Source organism: Tachypleus tridentatus, chromosome 2 (assembly GCF_004210375.1).
Source record: "Tachypleus tridentatus isolate NWPU-2018 chromosome 2, ASM421037v1, whole genome shotgun sequence".
NCBI classification, from domain to species: Eukaryota; Metazoa; Arthropoda; class Merostomata; order Xiphosura; family Limulidae; genus Tachypleus; species Tachypleus tridentatus.
The window spans coordinates 122,120,354-122,137,277 of record NC_134826.1 but is presented as its reverse complement, the minus strand read 5'-3'; the positions used below and the strand labels follow the sequence as shown (position 1 = coordinate 122,137,277).

General features: G+C 31.9%; 1 protein-coding gene across 20 annotated transcripts in view; it reads left to right on the top strand.

The window, feature by feature from the left end:
- The first annotated feature begins 734 nt into the window (after window positions 1-734).
- LOC143244984 (formin-binding protein 1 homolog) overlaps window positions 735-16,924 on the top strand; it is a 95,130-nt gene continuing 78,940 nt past the window's right edge. For 16 of the 20 annotated variants that reach the window (XM_076490647.1, XM_076490644.1, XM_076490640.1 and 13 more), the window contains exon 1: window positions 5,550-5,612. In XM_076490647.1, the coding sequence (XP_076346762.1) occupies window positions 5,565-5,612 (48 nt within the window). In that variant the 5' untranslated portion in view covers window positions 5,550-5,564. Of the gene's footprint in view, window positions 1,218-1,338; window positions 1,361-5,549; window positions 5,613-16,924 lie in introns of those variants that run through there. The other 4 variants (XM_076490648.1, XM_076490641.1, XM_076490632.1 and 1 more) reach the window with 3 other exon arrangements.

Sequence of the window (16,924 nt, the reverse complement as noted above, 5' to 3'; positions counted from 1 at the left end):
AGGATTTCCAAGTGTATACTACATATGACTAAATAATTACGTAATATGCTTTTTTTTCACAACAAAGGACAAAGGCGACGCTAGGCAATTAAAAGATGCGGAGCTCGGACCCAAAGGCAGGAATTGTCAGGATTGCATGTTTTCTATTCTAATTTTTTCAAAACACCAACTGAGGATTCGGGGCAGGAGTACATGCCCCTTGTTTTAGTCAGTCTAGTGTTCACCAACTCCTGTCGTAAAAGAAAAGAAGTAAATGTGACTTGCAGCCTTCTGAACATTTAGTTCAAAGACTTTATATTATTTTAATAGAAAACGTCTATAGAAAATTTGTGTTTATTCCCGTATATATCTGCCTCTACTCTCATCATAGAAAAATATTAAACATTAATTATGCTATTGAATCCTTTAATATATAAATTATGTGCTTTATGTCAGCTACAGGATGAAATATTTATATAATATACCAAGCAGCATGTAATAAAAAGACAGTCATAGAACTTAAAATATACGATGTCATTTTAATCATTCAGATAAAATTTAGCTTATAATAAACTACTGGTATAATCATATTATGTCGTTCCTTTTTTTCCTATTTAGTTGTGATAACCATGTAATATTACGCATTCACGTGAAACTTTCCACATCAAAGATGCGTCATCAACTAGGCCTATTCTCTCTCTCAAAATTATAAAAATAAAAAGTATAGAGGGTATGACGCTATTACCCATGATACAGTGCAAACTAACAGATTAGCTGTCATCCATGTTGGAGAGTGAAATAATAGTGAATTTCTTAATTTCTGAGTGTGTCGATCTATTGTGCATAGAAGATTACTAATACAACTGTGTTTTCATTATTGTATTTGTAAAGCTTTATCTCACGTTTGTATGCTGAATTCCTCAAAAGGACTCTCACCGAGGATACTGCTCTAAAATAATTATCAAAAATGATATGTAATTTATAAGAATTAAGAGATAAAGCTTCTAATTAATCGTTAATTTTTTATACTATTATTGTTATTAGATGCTTGTGAAACTTCGGATGAATATGTTACATGTGAACCATATGTAATGTTTCAGCTTGTACTTCTACAACAATTTACTCATAATCGTATTATTATCATTGACGCTTACTGCACTGAGAGTGAGAGAAGATAGAAGGCAGCTTGGCCTGTTTTGTTTACCAATGAAATCATGACTTGGGGAGTAGAGCTGTGGGTGAGTAAAATAAGTTATTAACAAAGTGAGAATTATTAATTTGGTGTAAGTATTAATATGTTGTGCTCATGGCCCAAGTTATAAGTCAAGTTACCAAATTATTCTAATTTTTAACATGAACTTGATGAAGTGCAAGCATGGGTGTAAGTTTTCACTTCTAGTAACTGACAGTTACACTGTCATCCATTATCAGTTTATTATTACATTGCACTACAGCCATTTTTCTTTAAAAGTTTGATTTTATGTTCACCATTCTTTTAATGTTTTTAGAAATATCTGTGCAATTGTAGCTTTATTAAAACATATTGCACTCATTTTAATTTTTAAGATTAAAAATTAGTCTACTAATTAAGATTTTTAAATCTTAGGAAGCAGACTTATCAAGTTACAATTATACTTACTTGCATATGGAAGAACATTATACTAATATGATAGTAAACTGTTGTTTCCAATTTATTATCAAACTGATAAATTTAGAACTATAACAATAATACTTTTTAAGAATGAGATATAAAATCTAAAATCTAAGGTTTAAAAATGTCAAGTTTGAAACTATTTTGTTAGTTTGAACAAATTAGCTGATATTTAGTGTTTTAATAATAAATGAATTGGAAAATAATTGGTCAATGAAAATTAACAAGCTCACAAGAATATTTTATCATGATATCAAATAACAACAAGAGCAAAATATATCTCAGAACAGCTGGTATGGGTATTAACACTTTTATTGATAAGCAGAGAACAACGTTTTGGCTTTCCTAGGTCATCTTCAGATTAACTTTTTTAACCTGAAGATAACCTAGAAAGGTAGAAACATTGTTTCCTGCTTATCAATAAAAGTGTTAATACCCATACCAGCTGTTCTGAGATACATTTGTATTTAAAGTGGGTTTCATCATCAAGATTAAGAGCAAAAAGTGAATGTAATGTTATTGACTCCTCTTTGAAGAATGAAGTTTGATAAATGTTTTTTAACTTAGATTAATATTATGTAAAGGAAGAGCATGATGGATAATGTTGGTCATTTAAAGAGATTTTGAAGGGATTTTATTATGGCAAAAACAAATATAACTTTTATTAATTAAAGGAAGAAATCTAAGGTGAACATGTGCTTTAAAATTGTTGAAGATTCTCATTTAAAGTTTAAACTATATACATGTTAATTATAAATACAATAAATAGTTATTGCATAAAGCTTTAGGTCCTGACTGATGCAATTTATTCTAAAACTTTTATAGCAGTTTAACAAAAAATACTATAGGTTGTTTTTCAGATGTATCTTTATATAAAGTTTAAAGAAGTTTTTAGTGGTGGAAGATTCTTAGTTCCATCCTTATGATTAAAACAAAGTCAACAACAGAGCTAGGATTAGACCTATTAAGTTGTAAAACATTTCTATAAGCAATTTTTAATTTATGATTCGTAGTATTTTATTGTTTTTGCTTACAAACATTTTTAGATGAAGGCACCATGGTTATTACTGTGTCTTAACTTCAAAAAATTCCTTTGTAAGGTACCCCACAAGATGTTATGTGGATGACAAATGCTTATTAAATTGACAGAAAAGTTTAAAAAATATTGAAATCTGGCATTGTACTATAAAGCAAAAAGAACAATTGAATGAATATGACAAGTGAAGTAGCTGAATAATTGTTATAGGAACTCTATTGTTGAACGTTCATATCAGTGATTCGGATAGTTTGTTAGACAGTAAAATTTTTAATTTTATTAATGATTTTAAGTTCCTAGAAAGAGCATTATAAGTACATCAAGTGGGCTTAGAATGTGAGACAAGATTACTAGGGACTTGCATATCCTATTTTATTACAGCCAAGATGAATAAATACAGTTATTTAGTCTTTAATACTATACAAAACACATGCATAATGTGTAAATGAGCTACAATGACCTCTACACTTGTTTACAAACTCAGATGATGTACACATACTTAAATGCTTGTCTCAGTCAACTATTTTTTATAGTTCCACGTTGTTTATGATTCTGGCTGATTTTGTTTTTAAATTCTTTTTTTGTAAGGACTTTTAACATCTTTCATTGAACCAGAATGTAGAAAATGAGTGTAAGCCAAGTTAATTTGGAAAATATTTCTTAACTGAAAGGCACAGAGATTTGATGGAAAAAAGAAGAGATACATAGATACAGTAACATATGACCTCTCACAGCATTGGTAAATTACATATAATAATATATAACAATTATAATATGAATTATATAGTTTGATAAGAGAATTTCTATTTCACTGTTCTTTGCTAAACTGACACACTCAGCTGTAATAAAGTACTTATTTTTGTGGTTACAATGTTGTCAAGTTTCACACATTTACAAATTTTGCAATCTAATAAATATTCATTTTTTTATGGTATTGTATTTTAAGTGTGATTTGCCAAAAGTGTAAAAGAGATATAGGTCTACCATACAATTAGATAACCTAATAGACCATGAGGTTGAAAGAGTACATTTTCAAATGTTATAGAAAAAACTGTAACATAACTGCAAAACTAATCTGGTATCAAACACTCAATTTTAACACTTAAAATAATGAAAAAAAAATGGTACAAAGAAGCATACAATAAAATTTAACTCACAACTATTGTATTTATGTAGTAAAAGCACACAGGTATTTGGAGGGCATGAATTTCAAAAACACATACATGATGTACATGTGTAGGATAGTCCAAAAATAAATAAATAAAATACTGGTAAGTACACTCACTAATGCATGTTACAGAAAAGCAAAACTTAGTATTTTATCTAAGTTTTCAAACTTTTCATATGGAGTTGAGATAAATTGTAATTCTATTGAAATTGCAGAACACATTCAACTAGATATCACTGTAGAAAGGTCAGTCATATAGAAAACGTAACCACGATACCAGTTATCCTTATGTTTTGATAAAGCATTTGTCCGATCTATTCGAGCATTGGCTTTTGTGGTTTAAGAGAAACATTAGAATATATTTTAGGCAAATAAGAAAACAACAAATTAGTGATACTTACTTTGTAAGTAACCAAATTTCAGTCTGCAAGATGTGAACATGTGTTTATAACTACAATATAATGGCCTTTGATATGCCACAAGTCTCAGTTGGGAATATCTGCATCATTGCCATGGCTCAAGAACAACAAAAATTTCTCAGAACATTGATATCCATCTTAATAGTAAAGTATATTCACACCATGTGTTCGATAATGATATGAAATACCTTGTCAGCATAAGACTCAAAGGTACTGAAGTTTTTTTTTCTCAGAAACTAGTTGGAAAAGCATTCTCAAATGTTAGCACTGAACATTGAAAAAGAAATTTTAAATGTTGTATTATGAGCCAATGTAGGTTATATTTTAAATTTTTGAAATAAATACTAAATTAAATTAGTTTTTATAAAACAAAATTCAACTTAATATGATGAACAATTATAAAGCTGAGAAAAATTCACAATTTGTTCTCTTACCTGTAAGTGTAATTCTTAAATTTTTATTCATTAAAAATCCAGAGAATAGAATGTCAAAGATTACACATGTACATCAGACTTTTAAAGAATTATCTTTTATTGTGATTTGTGAAAGACACAGTTTGTACATAGTAAAAACTGAAAGAACTATAAGTTTGAATATGCTGTGTACAGTAGCTAGAGACTGGAAGCCACAGAATGGAACACACGACTTTCTCAGTGAAGATTCAGAACATTTCTAATGGAACTTGTTTGTAACCTTATGGATGAAAAGAACATTTTACTAAACTGAAATAATTAAGCAAAATATTGGGAATTTATTTACTGTTGAAACATAAAATTGGCAACTGAGTGAGATTAGTAAACATTTTAAATTCTATACAGATATATTGAATTTATTATCAATTAAATGATTTTTGGATGCAAAGTTGAGATTTTACTTATTTTTGTCATGTTTGAATTCATGTTTTGCTTTCATATACTTTCAAGTTGCTATCTATTCTACAAAGTTTCATCATGAGCACTGCCTAAGCAATCTGTCAAAGAACATGTAAAGTTTAATTATAGGACAGTAAATATTATTGGTTTAAACTAAAACAGATCAAGATTTATCTTGCTCTTTACTTGTTACAAAATGTTGTGACAGGCCTGTATAAACCCTGAAGTAATAACATTCTGTGAGTCAGTTTACAGGGGTTGGTTTAACAAACCTAGATTTACAAGTACATTGCACTGATTCACAAGTACGTTGCACTGTTTCTTATGTACACATCATTGCACTTCCACAAAGTAATTGTAATTGGGAAATTTTTAATATAGGTCTACATAGAATAAAAGACTTGTTAGTACAACTTACTAAGTCATTTATATTTGTAATATGTGTCGCATAGTTATTAGCAGTTGTGATATTGACATCTATTTATTGGTAAGGATTTATTTAACATACTATAAAAATAATTATAGTGTAAATTGAAACTGTATGTTTCATGCAAAAGTTGGATATAGTAGCTACACAGTCATACTTTAAACCATATTAAATTATTATGAATTTGTTACTGTTAGCTATTTACTGGTGAATGACCTGAAATCTGATTACTACAATACCATACTTTTGATGTGTAGGTCTACTACGAGAAAAACTACTACCCTTGTGATCCTTTTTGATACTGTGGATTTCAGTGGTTGTTTTAGTTTTGTACTGCTGCAGAGGGTGTATTTCTTGTAACACCACATCTGTGTATATAAATATCCACACTGTTTAATATGAAGTAATAATTTGTTTAATTGCTGAGTAATTTGATGTGTATAAAAATTCACATTATTGTAGATTAGAAACTAATTACTGAAGGTAATGCACAGTGCATGTTCAAGTTAAACCAGTGTTCTTGTTTGGAATATTACACAGAAAGAGGCTTGTGTGGTAGACCTCATACTGATTGTCAAAACAGAAAGGCATTCTTAGGCTACAGCACAGTACATGTTGGCCTACACATAATCTATTCTTAGAAAGTGTGTTATTTAAGCTCTACTTAAGGACTTGGGGTGTTATGTATGTCATAAAAAATATTGCTCAATGGACTAAAGCTAGTTAAATTATTTTATTGACCAACAAATATATTACTTGCTTCTGAAGTTTGCAAGCTGTGCTGTAAAGAGTGCTTGAGTGATGTACTGTAAGAATTCTGTGTATTGGATCTTTACATGTATATAATATATCTGTATAAAGCTTTATAAAATAATGTGAAGCTTTTAAAAATGACTAAGGGTTATAAATAACTAATATGAAATTAAAAAGTACACTTAAGTCATTTAACACTAAAATTATCATTCAAATTTCATTTCTCCATTATGAAATTAGATGAACAGATAAATTTATAAATTGATTAAATGTTTTCTTTCCTTAGCCATCCCTAGGAGGGTAGTAGTCCAATATTAATTGTATTAATATAGAAATTGTCTGTTTCATTTTACTTATTTTTCAGTCATTTCAGTAATGTAATTGATATAGTAATGACAATAGTTTCTGAAATGGTTTACCTTTCTTTTTTTTTGTTTTTCAGTTCTCTTTCAACATCTAAAACTTCCAGAACTTTATCACAAACAGTCATTTTGATATGTTAATGTTTTTTTTGGAATAACAAACTTTTGAAATATATTTGAGAGTTTCACATTTATAAATAATCACAAATTAAAAAACAAATAAGAGGAACAAAAATGTAGAGAATCAATTTGTTTGGAGCTAACCAAAGAAAATATTTTCCCCCAAAAAAGACAACTCCACATGCATTTTTAAGGACTTTTGTTTCTCATTGAATTATTTGTATGTTTTCACAAAAGCTTTTTTGAAAATTTTTAAGTGTGGTATATGTTTTTATGACATATCAGTGAAAATTATTCATTAAAATAAAAAACTTGAGGCATTTTAAGTCATTGACACAGATAATAATAGGTGATATTTCAGGTCATGGCTGAAATATCTTAGAAAATATTTTGTTGAGTTCAGTTATCTTTAACTTAAGATTTGTCTCCATTAGTCCATTAAAATTAATATTTTGTGACGTTTATTATCGAAAATGTAAACTTTCCTTGAACATGACGCTTACTTGTATCAAAGAATGATGTAAGCTTTCACGTTGTATTTAATGAACAAAAAACGTTTAATATTGACAGGATTCAAAACTTCAAGATTGACATCGAATTTGCACAGTAACACGTTAGGTTAGTTTGGAAGATGTGTTCTAAGTATTTGAAGAACATGCTTCAATTAAAGAACACTATGATCATTGAATTTCGCTCAGTAGCGATAAAAGTTTGAAACAATACTTAGCACGTGTATGTTGTGTTAAAGATCTTTGGATTATAAACAGTATTTGTTACTAATACTCTAAACATATGGCATATGTACTCTCTACCTAGAAAACGTCGTTCTGTGATCTATAGAAAAAGAATGTGGTACTACAAGATATGACCAAACTACCTGTAACGTGTCAAAAACACCAGCTTAACTGATTCGTCATTCATGAAATTGTGTCGGTACACAGTTCAATGATATTTTCAATATATCCACATATTTTGCTTTGTGGACTCCAATGTCTCCCGTCATGACAAGTGCAAGGGTGTTAGAATGCTCCTATTTATTTTCTCTGAAATAGGGCAATGGTAAGGTGACCAAGTTAAAAACATTTATATCAACGTATTCTCCTTTTGTCATTTAAAATTGATGGCTTTAGTCGGTAATGCACCGGTTTAAGTACAAAAGCATCCTGTGTTTTGAAAAGTAGACGATTAAAATAAGTGTATCGTGTTTCAAAAGAACCATTTGTTACGTCACATTTGATTGTTTAAAGTGGGAGTACAGACGTAGGCGACAGAACAGATCTGAACTTTTCGTTTACTCGCGCATGTTAGCGTAATTTGCGTGTACGATAGAAAGTGTACATATCTATTGCAGCGATCACATTAAATGCATGTAGGTATAATAACCTGCGCCTTCGGGTCGCGTGCACCGCCTCCAACCCTTCCTCCGTCCTGTCTGGTTCCAGTTTTTCTGTGACCACTCGTCCTTATAAGCGAGTACTTGTCAGTAGTATAAATGTTGGTTTTACACAGAGTGATTCCAAATAAAGCTCTTCTACTGTAACCATAAAATTTGAAATCTTGGTGAAATCCGGTGTCACAAAATATATATATTTTTAATTATCAGTCCATGTTTCAGTTTTAATACTTCCCTTGCATATATGTGCATGTAGTTTTAGAATATACTGTTCGTGCTATTTTGCAGTGAACTTGACGTCAGAGTATGTCCGCCAATGTAGTAAAGATTCGTTTCAGTGTTGTACTAAAATGCGTGGCATGTCAAAATCCTCATGTAGGTGAACTTTTTTTTTTTAGCATTCACTATAGCTTGCACTGCCTAAGGTAACAATATTGTTGGTAAGCTAATATTTTAACATGTGTGTAATGTTCGACCCGTAGTGTGTACGCTGAATAACAAATTAGGCGTTTCAGTGCCAGTTGGTACTTGGCATGAACATGGTTGTTAAACCGTCTTTTGAACTTTTGTTAATTACTTATACATAAAACAAAACCTTAAGATACAAAAGTCAAGAAGCCAAACACCATGCATGATATTTATAGACGCGCACGTAATTGTACTATGGTTTTTTTTTTTTTTTTTTTTATCGTGAGCCAAGTAATACTTAACATATAGCGTCATGGTAATAAGTACAAGACAATACATAAACAAAGAGTGTCTTTGTAATTATATACTTACACAGGGTGTTCGGAAAGTCACTTTGCAGTTTTGTAATCATATACATATATAAGTGCACAGTGACTTTCCGAACACTCTTTATTTAATAACGTGTAACGCATGATCCGTTGTAGGTATCGTTCGTTACCGACATGACCCTGTGTGTAGAGAGCATAGGTCAAGCAATGATGCGTGGTGTAGTGAAATAGGTTGGTTTATCTACAGGTTAGCGTGTTATTTAGGCCTTAACGCTACTATTCTATGTAAGAAAAGAGGAAGACATAGTTATGACTTGCACTGCTTCATCAAGTTTGAAAATAATTACATTAAGTTAGCTGAGAAGAGTATTAACCTATTGACTGCCAAGTATTTCATCTGCAACATTACAACTCTAATGGTTCTTCATTTTGTAACTTTTTTCGTGACTCCATTTTAGATCGAAAGTGAAACAATTTATAAGTAGGTCAGTGCATGTATGATGCTGACATCTAGCGTTAAAGTTAGGTATTATTGAAAACGAATTAACTCGTCCGTGGCACTGTGTTACCGATCGGCTTGGACAAGTTATCTCGTCTACGGCACTGAACACGTTAATGTTTCCATTAGATCTTCTATTTGATTGACATTTTGTGTATATGATTGAATAGCGTATTTTTCAACTCTTAAAGTAGTACAGACAGTGTGAACTGGTTTGTTTTATTTGAAGCGTGTGACTTTTACTTGGAACTGACTACAGCAAGACTTAGTGGACTGTTTAACAGTAGAATTATAACTGTTGTGCGTAGTGAGGAAACAGTTTTTGGTGGGAACGAAATGACATATTTTATCAGAGTTTAAAGCATGTGCTTGAATTATAACGAAACTGTCATTCAGCCACATGTTAAACGGATGCATCATTCGTAGGTTGAGGCATATAGTAACATTTAATGTAACCTTTGTCCCTGTATGTAATGCATGATACGTAATATAATCCACCAGTTATTAGGGTCGAAGATAGTGAAACCGAGTACCCGTTGAAAGCTTGTTTTAGAATCTAATAAATAAACTTTCGATAACAGTATACAACACTTGATGTGTGTTGATTAGTTGTATTTCTCTCTCTCTCTAATGTACGTGTACAGCAAGTTTCGTAATAGAAACGACGTCCTTGTTAACATTTTTTTCTCATGACCTCGATTAAAGTAGAAAGGAAAAGGATATTGAGGAATGTATTCTATAAAGACATTGAAACATTGCTACTGGTATACTGCTCGCGACGCTAGAATCTCCTGTTCTCTTTAATATGCTGATTATATTAATTAATTAATTGTAAGTAAATCGTGTGTATAGTTTACAGTAAAAACTACCTGTCTGTGTTTTTGTTTTCCTTTATTTTCCTCTGTCTTCGTGCTTGCTCGCTTCTCATTGATATTAGGGAAACTGGTGTACCGTTTAGGATAGGTGTGTTTAGATGTGGTAATTAGATACTTTGTAGTATTACCAGTTTGCCATTTCGGATATGTCGTGAGGGGTGGGTTGGGCTGCACAACAAACCTTCATCAGCCTTTCGTTATTATTAATGATTAAACTACGTATTCATGGTTATTGGATCAGTTTAGCGTAATGAATGTTCAGTGTTCATATTTGATCAGGTAAGTATCGTAACATAGAATACAGAAGAATTGGCACTTGGTATCTCTGTTAGGAGGTGTTTATAGGGGAGGGGCTATGACTCACCTGCTTGGCTGATTTAGAAACTGAGGCAACACTTCTTAAGCAGTCTTTAGGAACCACAACAACACGTCACTAGTCAAACAGTCATCGATGGTAGCAGTTTTACCATTTAGATATATATATCTCAGTCGTAACTGGCCAAGTGGTCAGGGTGTTCGACTTGTAATCTGAAGGACGCAGGTTCGAATCCCCGTCTCAGCAAACATGCTTCCACTTTCAGCCGTGGAGGTGTTGTAATGGTATGATCAATCCCACTATTCGTTTGTAAAAGAGTAGCCAAAGAGTTGGCAGTGGATGGTGATGATTAGCTTGCCTTCCCTGCTAAATTAGAGACGGCTAGCACAGATTACCCATTGTGTAACTTTGTGCGAAATTCAAAACAAACGCAATCGCAACAAGGTTTTGAACTGCATCAAATTTGAATCTACTTTTTGTAGGGTTATGTTTTTGAATAAAAAGTATTTTCATTCGTAAGATAATGAAGTTGTTTTCGTAGAGTAAGTTGATCATTAATACAGTCCCACCTAATAATTTGACATGTCTTGCTCGTGATGATTTGATTTGAGAAGCGAAATTAGTCCTAGTAGCGTAGCGGCAGGCTAGAGGTTTATGAAGCTAAAATTCTATCTGATCCGTGTGTTGAGAACCAAGATATCTAATTGTGGAGGTTCGCGCTTAAACAAACGAACGGTATTAAGGACACGTGCCCTTGTTAGTACTGTTTAATACCGATATTTAGAAAATACCAAATGATGTTTGTAAGATTAATTTAGTTCTTTTAAAAATAGCAATTAAACATGATTGCAGAACACAAAAGCTTCAGTAGCGAGTTGCTAGCAGTGATAGTATATGGCGAAACACAAGTGAAATATACCGACTATCCATTGTTAACAATCTTTATATAAAATGTACGTTTGTATAACACTCGGTTTATTTCCACGTGGCAAATAAATTGATTCACGTTAGGCGTTAACATTTGTTGAAATCGATCAATGTTCAGATCTAGTCATGTCATAGTTTGCTAGAAGTATAAAAAATGTGCATGATGATAGGTGAACATTAGTAGAAGAATCCTTATCAAATATTTTTTTAAATTACCCAAGGCATCTGCCATCAAAGTCTATCAGCATTAGCGTATTCAATCCGAAGGCCATTTGTGAAATTTTTCTTTAGTCTAACTTCATTTTTATACAGAACAGCACTTTGTTTTTGCCAGATTTAAGGTTATTAGGTTTATATATGTTTTTTGTTAGTTTCAAAAAAATCAGTGAAATGGATCTCTGTGGAAGTCCGTTTACTTCAAGGACCATGTCAGTCACATTGATTTTGTTCTAACAAGAGGTACATTTTATTTTTGTAATAGATAACCCAGTTGAGAAATTAAATATATATACATATTTTCGACAAGGATTTACAATTCAAGTAATCATTTTTGTATTGTAATACATGTGCATGCACGTCGTGTTTTTCTGCCTAAACATTATTTTAAAACCATACTAAAACTTAAGAATAACCCATCCGAACCAGACTCGAATAAACCCTTACAGATTTAGAGTACTGTGAATGACATTTGAGTGGCATTTATTTAACAACATGTGCGTCACTCATGTAACTGACACGAGACGTTACCGTAAATCACGTCACTCGTATATGAGCGAAGGGGGAGCGAGTGTTAACAGAGTATATTTACCTATGGGGGCGAAGAGCTAGTTTAAAGTTTTCAGTTCTTGTTTGTTTGGCTAAATTTGCATAAAGCGTTTTTCATGTTTTTATACGTAAGGATGTGGTTTGCGCGCGTGAACTCGGGCAGAAGAGGTTGGAAGCCACTATGTTTGAACGTAAACCGTTGTATGATGTGGCCTCATAAACTGAGTTTCACATTTTCCGTTATGGACAAAATTAAATGTGCAAGATGTTTAAGCCGTGTATAAGCTAAGAAATTACAATTTAAAGCAAAGAAAGATGTGTAATAAGTATGTAAATAACACTACATCTGCCATGTCTAGTCTCGACGAGGCTTTTCGGCAAATGCCAGGACTCGTCAGACCTTATGGCATATATCATCAGTTCGTAAACAACATTTGTTATATTGTGAATTGTAATGTAATGAGAGAGAAAATACATTTAGCAAGAGTTCTGCTCGTGATTTATTTAGAAGACTGAACAAATATGTGTAGGTTTACCTGAAGCTTAATAGATCGAATGCGCCTGTACCCCTTGAATACCTACGTACTTACCCCTAAAAGACAATCATGCAGCAATTTTTCGCACTTTTATTGTCCGAAAATGATTCAGGGAGCAGTATAACAAACACATTCATTCATCAGATGCAGTGAGCTTGAAAATCACATTCGTCGCCGTAATTATCTACTATTGTCTGTGAATTAATTGCACACCATATTCCTTGACGATTAGAATAAAATCGATTAAGACTTCTGTCAACTTGTGGGTAAACTACATGTGATCCAACTTGCAGTACACAAGTGGGCGATATTTGTTTGAATTTTTTATTATTACATTATGAGGTCGGTGATCAGAATATTCCTTGCAAACAATAGAGAGTGTATATGATCTTCGAAACTCCTTCCTGTTTAAGTTAAATGTAAGCTGTTTAAAAAATCTAATGTCAAGTCTTTATGGACCCTTGAAGAAGGAATCAAAATGGTATTCTACATTTTCTTTGTCAGTATCATAATCTATGAACCTATGAGTGAAAGCAAAGAATATATGTCAACTATCCTTCATCTGTGATATCCATTTCCGTCGAGGCTTTTCGCTCATTATTAGGTCTCTTCAGGATGATTAGGATACGACATATATAGTAGTGGTATATGTGTGGAGACATACTTAGTCGTCTTGAACAACTTGTAGGGTGTGAATCATATTAAGTATATTTTAATTAATATCACTCTTTATTTTAGTTAGTTAGAAATTAAAATTTTAGGTAAGAATTTTTAACACAATATTGTTTTATATTTTAACAATGTTAATGTATTTTATATATTCATATATAGTTTATTATTATTTTATTTGGATCAACTTATTTTTCTATCATTCACAAGAATTAGTAGGTTTGTCATCGTGTTCCCGGCGTAGGTCATGTAAACAAAGTGTCAACAAGAGAAAACTGTGTTAGAAATTTTAAAAACCCGTGAATAAAATCAAAGGACAATTTGTTATACTGTAAATTGTAAAGCCTATCTTTATAATTGGACTTTTGATACGTCGGGCATTGATGGCCAAAATGATAGAACGGAATGCCTTAGGAACTATACTGTGAATGCCTCTTTTCCAAGATAATTGAGCATAGTTTGTTATCATATGTATACAGATACACTTATATTTCATAGATTTAATGTATATATAGAGAGCTTCAAAGCTATAATATTGTGTGTTCGTCATGCTTTGGTTAATGGTTTAAACTTTATGCTTGTTGTGCATTATAAACATTGCGTGCAGTAATTTGGGTGGTTACACACATTTAAATAAGAACGAATGACACTTTAAAAAGAAACGACTCTGACTGAAATGGAACTATGATATTTGAATTGTATGTATACGCGTAATAGATCACGTTCGAGCGAGTGGAATGAAAATTAAAATAATACGCTACTGTTTACCTAGTTAACTGAACCTTTGATAGTGTTTCAGAGATAAAAATGAGAATGTAAAAAAATATACATACGAGCAATATCCTTCGATATTTTGTTTTCCTTTTGATATAGTGGGCTTTTGTTGAGTCTTTAAGGTTGACGGACGTCTTTTTAAATTTATTTATTACGCCTTGGTGGTTTATTATAGAAATTTCGACAGTGTCCTCACTTTCTCAACAGTATCTGAAACCCTAAACTCGTCAACTAGATAACAGAAAAACTTCACATCCAACAATAATGGACTTAAAACACAGTGTGATTGAGCGATAACAAACATGCATTTTTCAATTTTTTGTTCTAGTATCGATTATCATTGTTCTAAAAGTAGCGTCCTTTGGCAAAAGGGAGGGGGGGGTATTAATTGTTTAAGCTTGGAATTTATAATGTCCACTGATTTTACCATGTCCCCTCCCAGTAGCCCAACGGTATGTCTGTGGACTTGCTAGAAATCAGGTTTCGATACCCATGGTAGGCAAAACATAGATGGCCCTTTTAATTTAAGTTTACTTCCTATAGATATGGTAAAGATATAGGGCGTTTGTTTCTCAGTGTTTTAGCTGTTTTTGATTGAGATATTTGAAAATCTTTCTTTTTCATTTTGAGTTTAATTTAGATATCTTAAACTCCAAAAATCGCAAATTTTGGCTTTAATACTATAATGGTCCAGCATGACTAGGTGGTTATGATGCTTGACTCGCAATCTGAAGGTCGCGAGTTCGAATTTCGGTCCTGTCAAATATGCTTGCCATTTCGGCCGTGGTGGCGTTATAATGTGACGGTTAGTCCCACTACTGTAATGAGTATACCATTATACCGTATATTCTCTGCTCTAAGTTTTCTTATAAGAGTAATAACGGGTACAAAACGTAGTTCTGTTTCTGTTAAAGCTTTGTAAGAGCAATTAATATTTTACATGAAATTTTTAAAACAAATATCTAGCAGACAAAACATGTTTTCCTTCAAAGGAAGTGTTGTCATAAAAGTGGCTACAGTTTGTATTTCCAAATGAAGGAAAGAGTATTTGAGAAATAACGATTTCCGGTGTTTATTGGAAGAACGCCGATTTGTATAATATTTAGTTATTTTGTATAAATCGGAAACTGTGGAAAGAGACTATCTTACATGTGTAATCTTGCAATATTTTCCTGTGTGATTTGGAAAAGAATGCTTCGTTTTGCCTCATGGTTTCACTTAGACTTCTTTGACATGTAACATTGTATGGTTTAAACTTAAAATATAATTGAGAGCTTGCTAACGTGAATCATGCTGTTTCTTAACTTGTATCGAGTAAAACAAAGTCGAAAATATATATATGTAAAAACGGCTGTACAGGAGCGAACAACGTTTCGACCTTCTTCGGTCATCGTCAGGTTCACAAAGAAAGAGGTAACTGACCGATAGCTGACCACATGTTTGAAGGCGGTTGTGTAATTGAGTGTAGGGATGTAGAGAGCATGCTTAGATGTTTGATATATATATTAATATAGGTATAAAGGTGTTCCTTTGTATTGGTTTATTTTGGGCTTGAGTTGTTGTATAAGTAAGGCTTCTTTAATTTTATATTTGTTTGTTTCTTTATTTAGTATTTGAGTGTTTTCTATGGTTATGTTGTGTTTATTTGATTTTCAGTGTTCGAAAACATGTGGAGGTGACTTTTTGTGTTCTTTGAATCTGGTTTCCATTTTTCTACTTGTTTCTCCAATATAGAAGTCGAAAAGTTTTACATATCGGACATCGGTGAAAAGAAGTCACAAGAAAAAAGTCACAATTTTGGCTAGGGTAAAAAGTCGCATTTTATTTAAACACTATAAATAATTGTACTAATAAAACATATTTTAAATCAGTTATTAACACACATTGTCAACACAAATTATGTGTGATGGCATCACACATACACTAGTGTGCAAAAAAAAGGAACATTTTTAAAAACGTACATTGAATTATAATGGTTTGTTTGAATAATATTGAAGTTATTTTATCACTATAACTTCAATAATATTATGTTCTTTTTTTAAATATATTATTAGTTAGTAGTTATTGTATATCTAACTTATAAATTGGTGTGCAAATAAAATGAGGAAAAAATATATAAATATAATAATATTTTCACGAAATTTCCCACCTTTTTTACATATACCCGTGACTTTTCCTGTATTCCGGATGTCGACAATTCATCTCGTGCCTCGTTTCGTCAGGCGACGGAAATGCGTCAGGTTTCTAAAGTTAGCGTAACAGGCTATTTATATTTCTTCCTCGTCCAATGACTTAAATGATATTGGTCCAAATGTTTTTAAGCTTTCATAATTTTTATATATTCCTATTCATCGTTGTTATTTGTTTTATTTTAAATGCTGTTGTAACGAATTAATTTGTTAAATTATCGTGTAGAACAGTAGTAAACAGTTGCGATACTATACGGTATATGTAGGACTCACTATTCTGGAAAAAAAACCTCCAGCGTATAGCTAGGTTATTTTTGTTTAACGAGTTTCTATTGGAAGGATATCTATTGGTAATGCGATTAAAAAGTGTTGTCGTTGCATAATATTTAAGAAAATTCAAAAGCTGTTTCAAATCCTCCCCATCTCCATGTATTACGTACATCGTAAAGTTATGAGA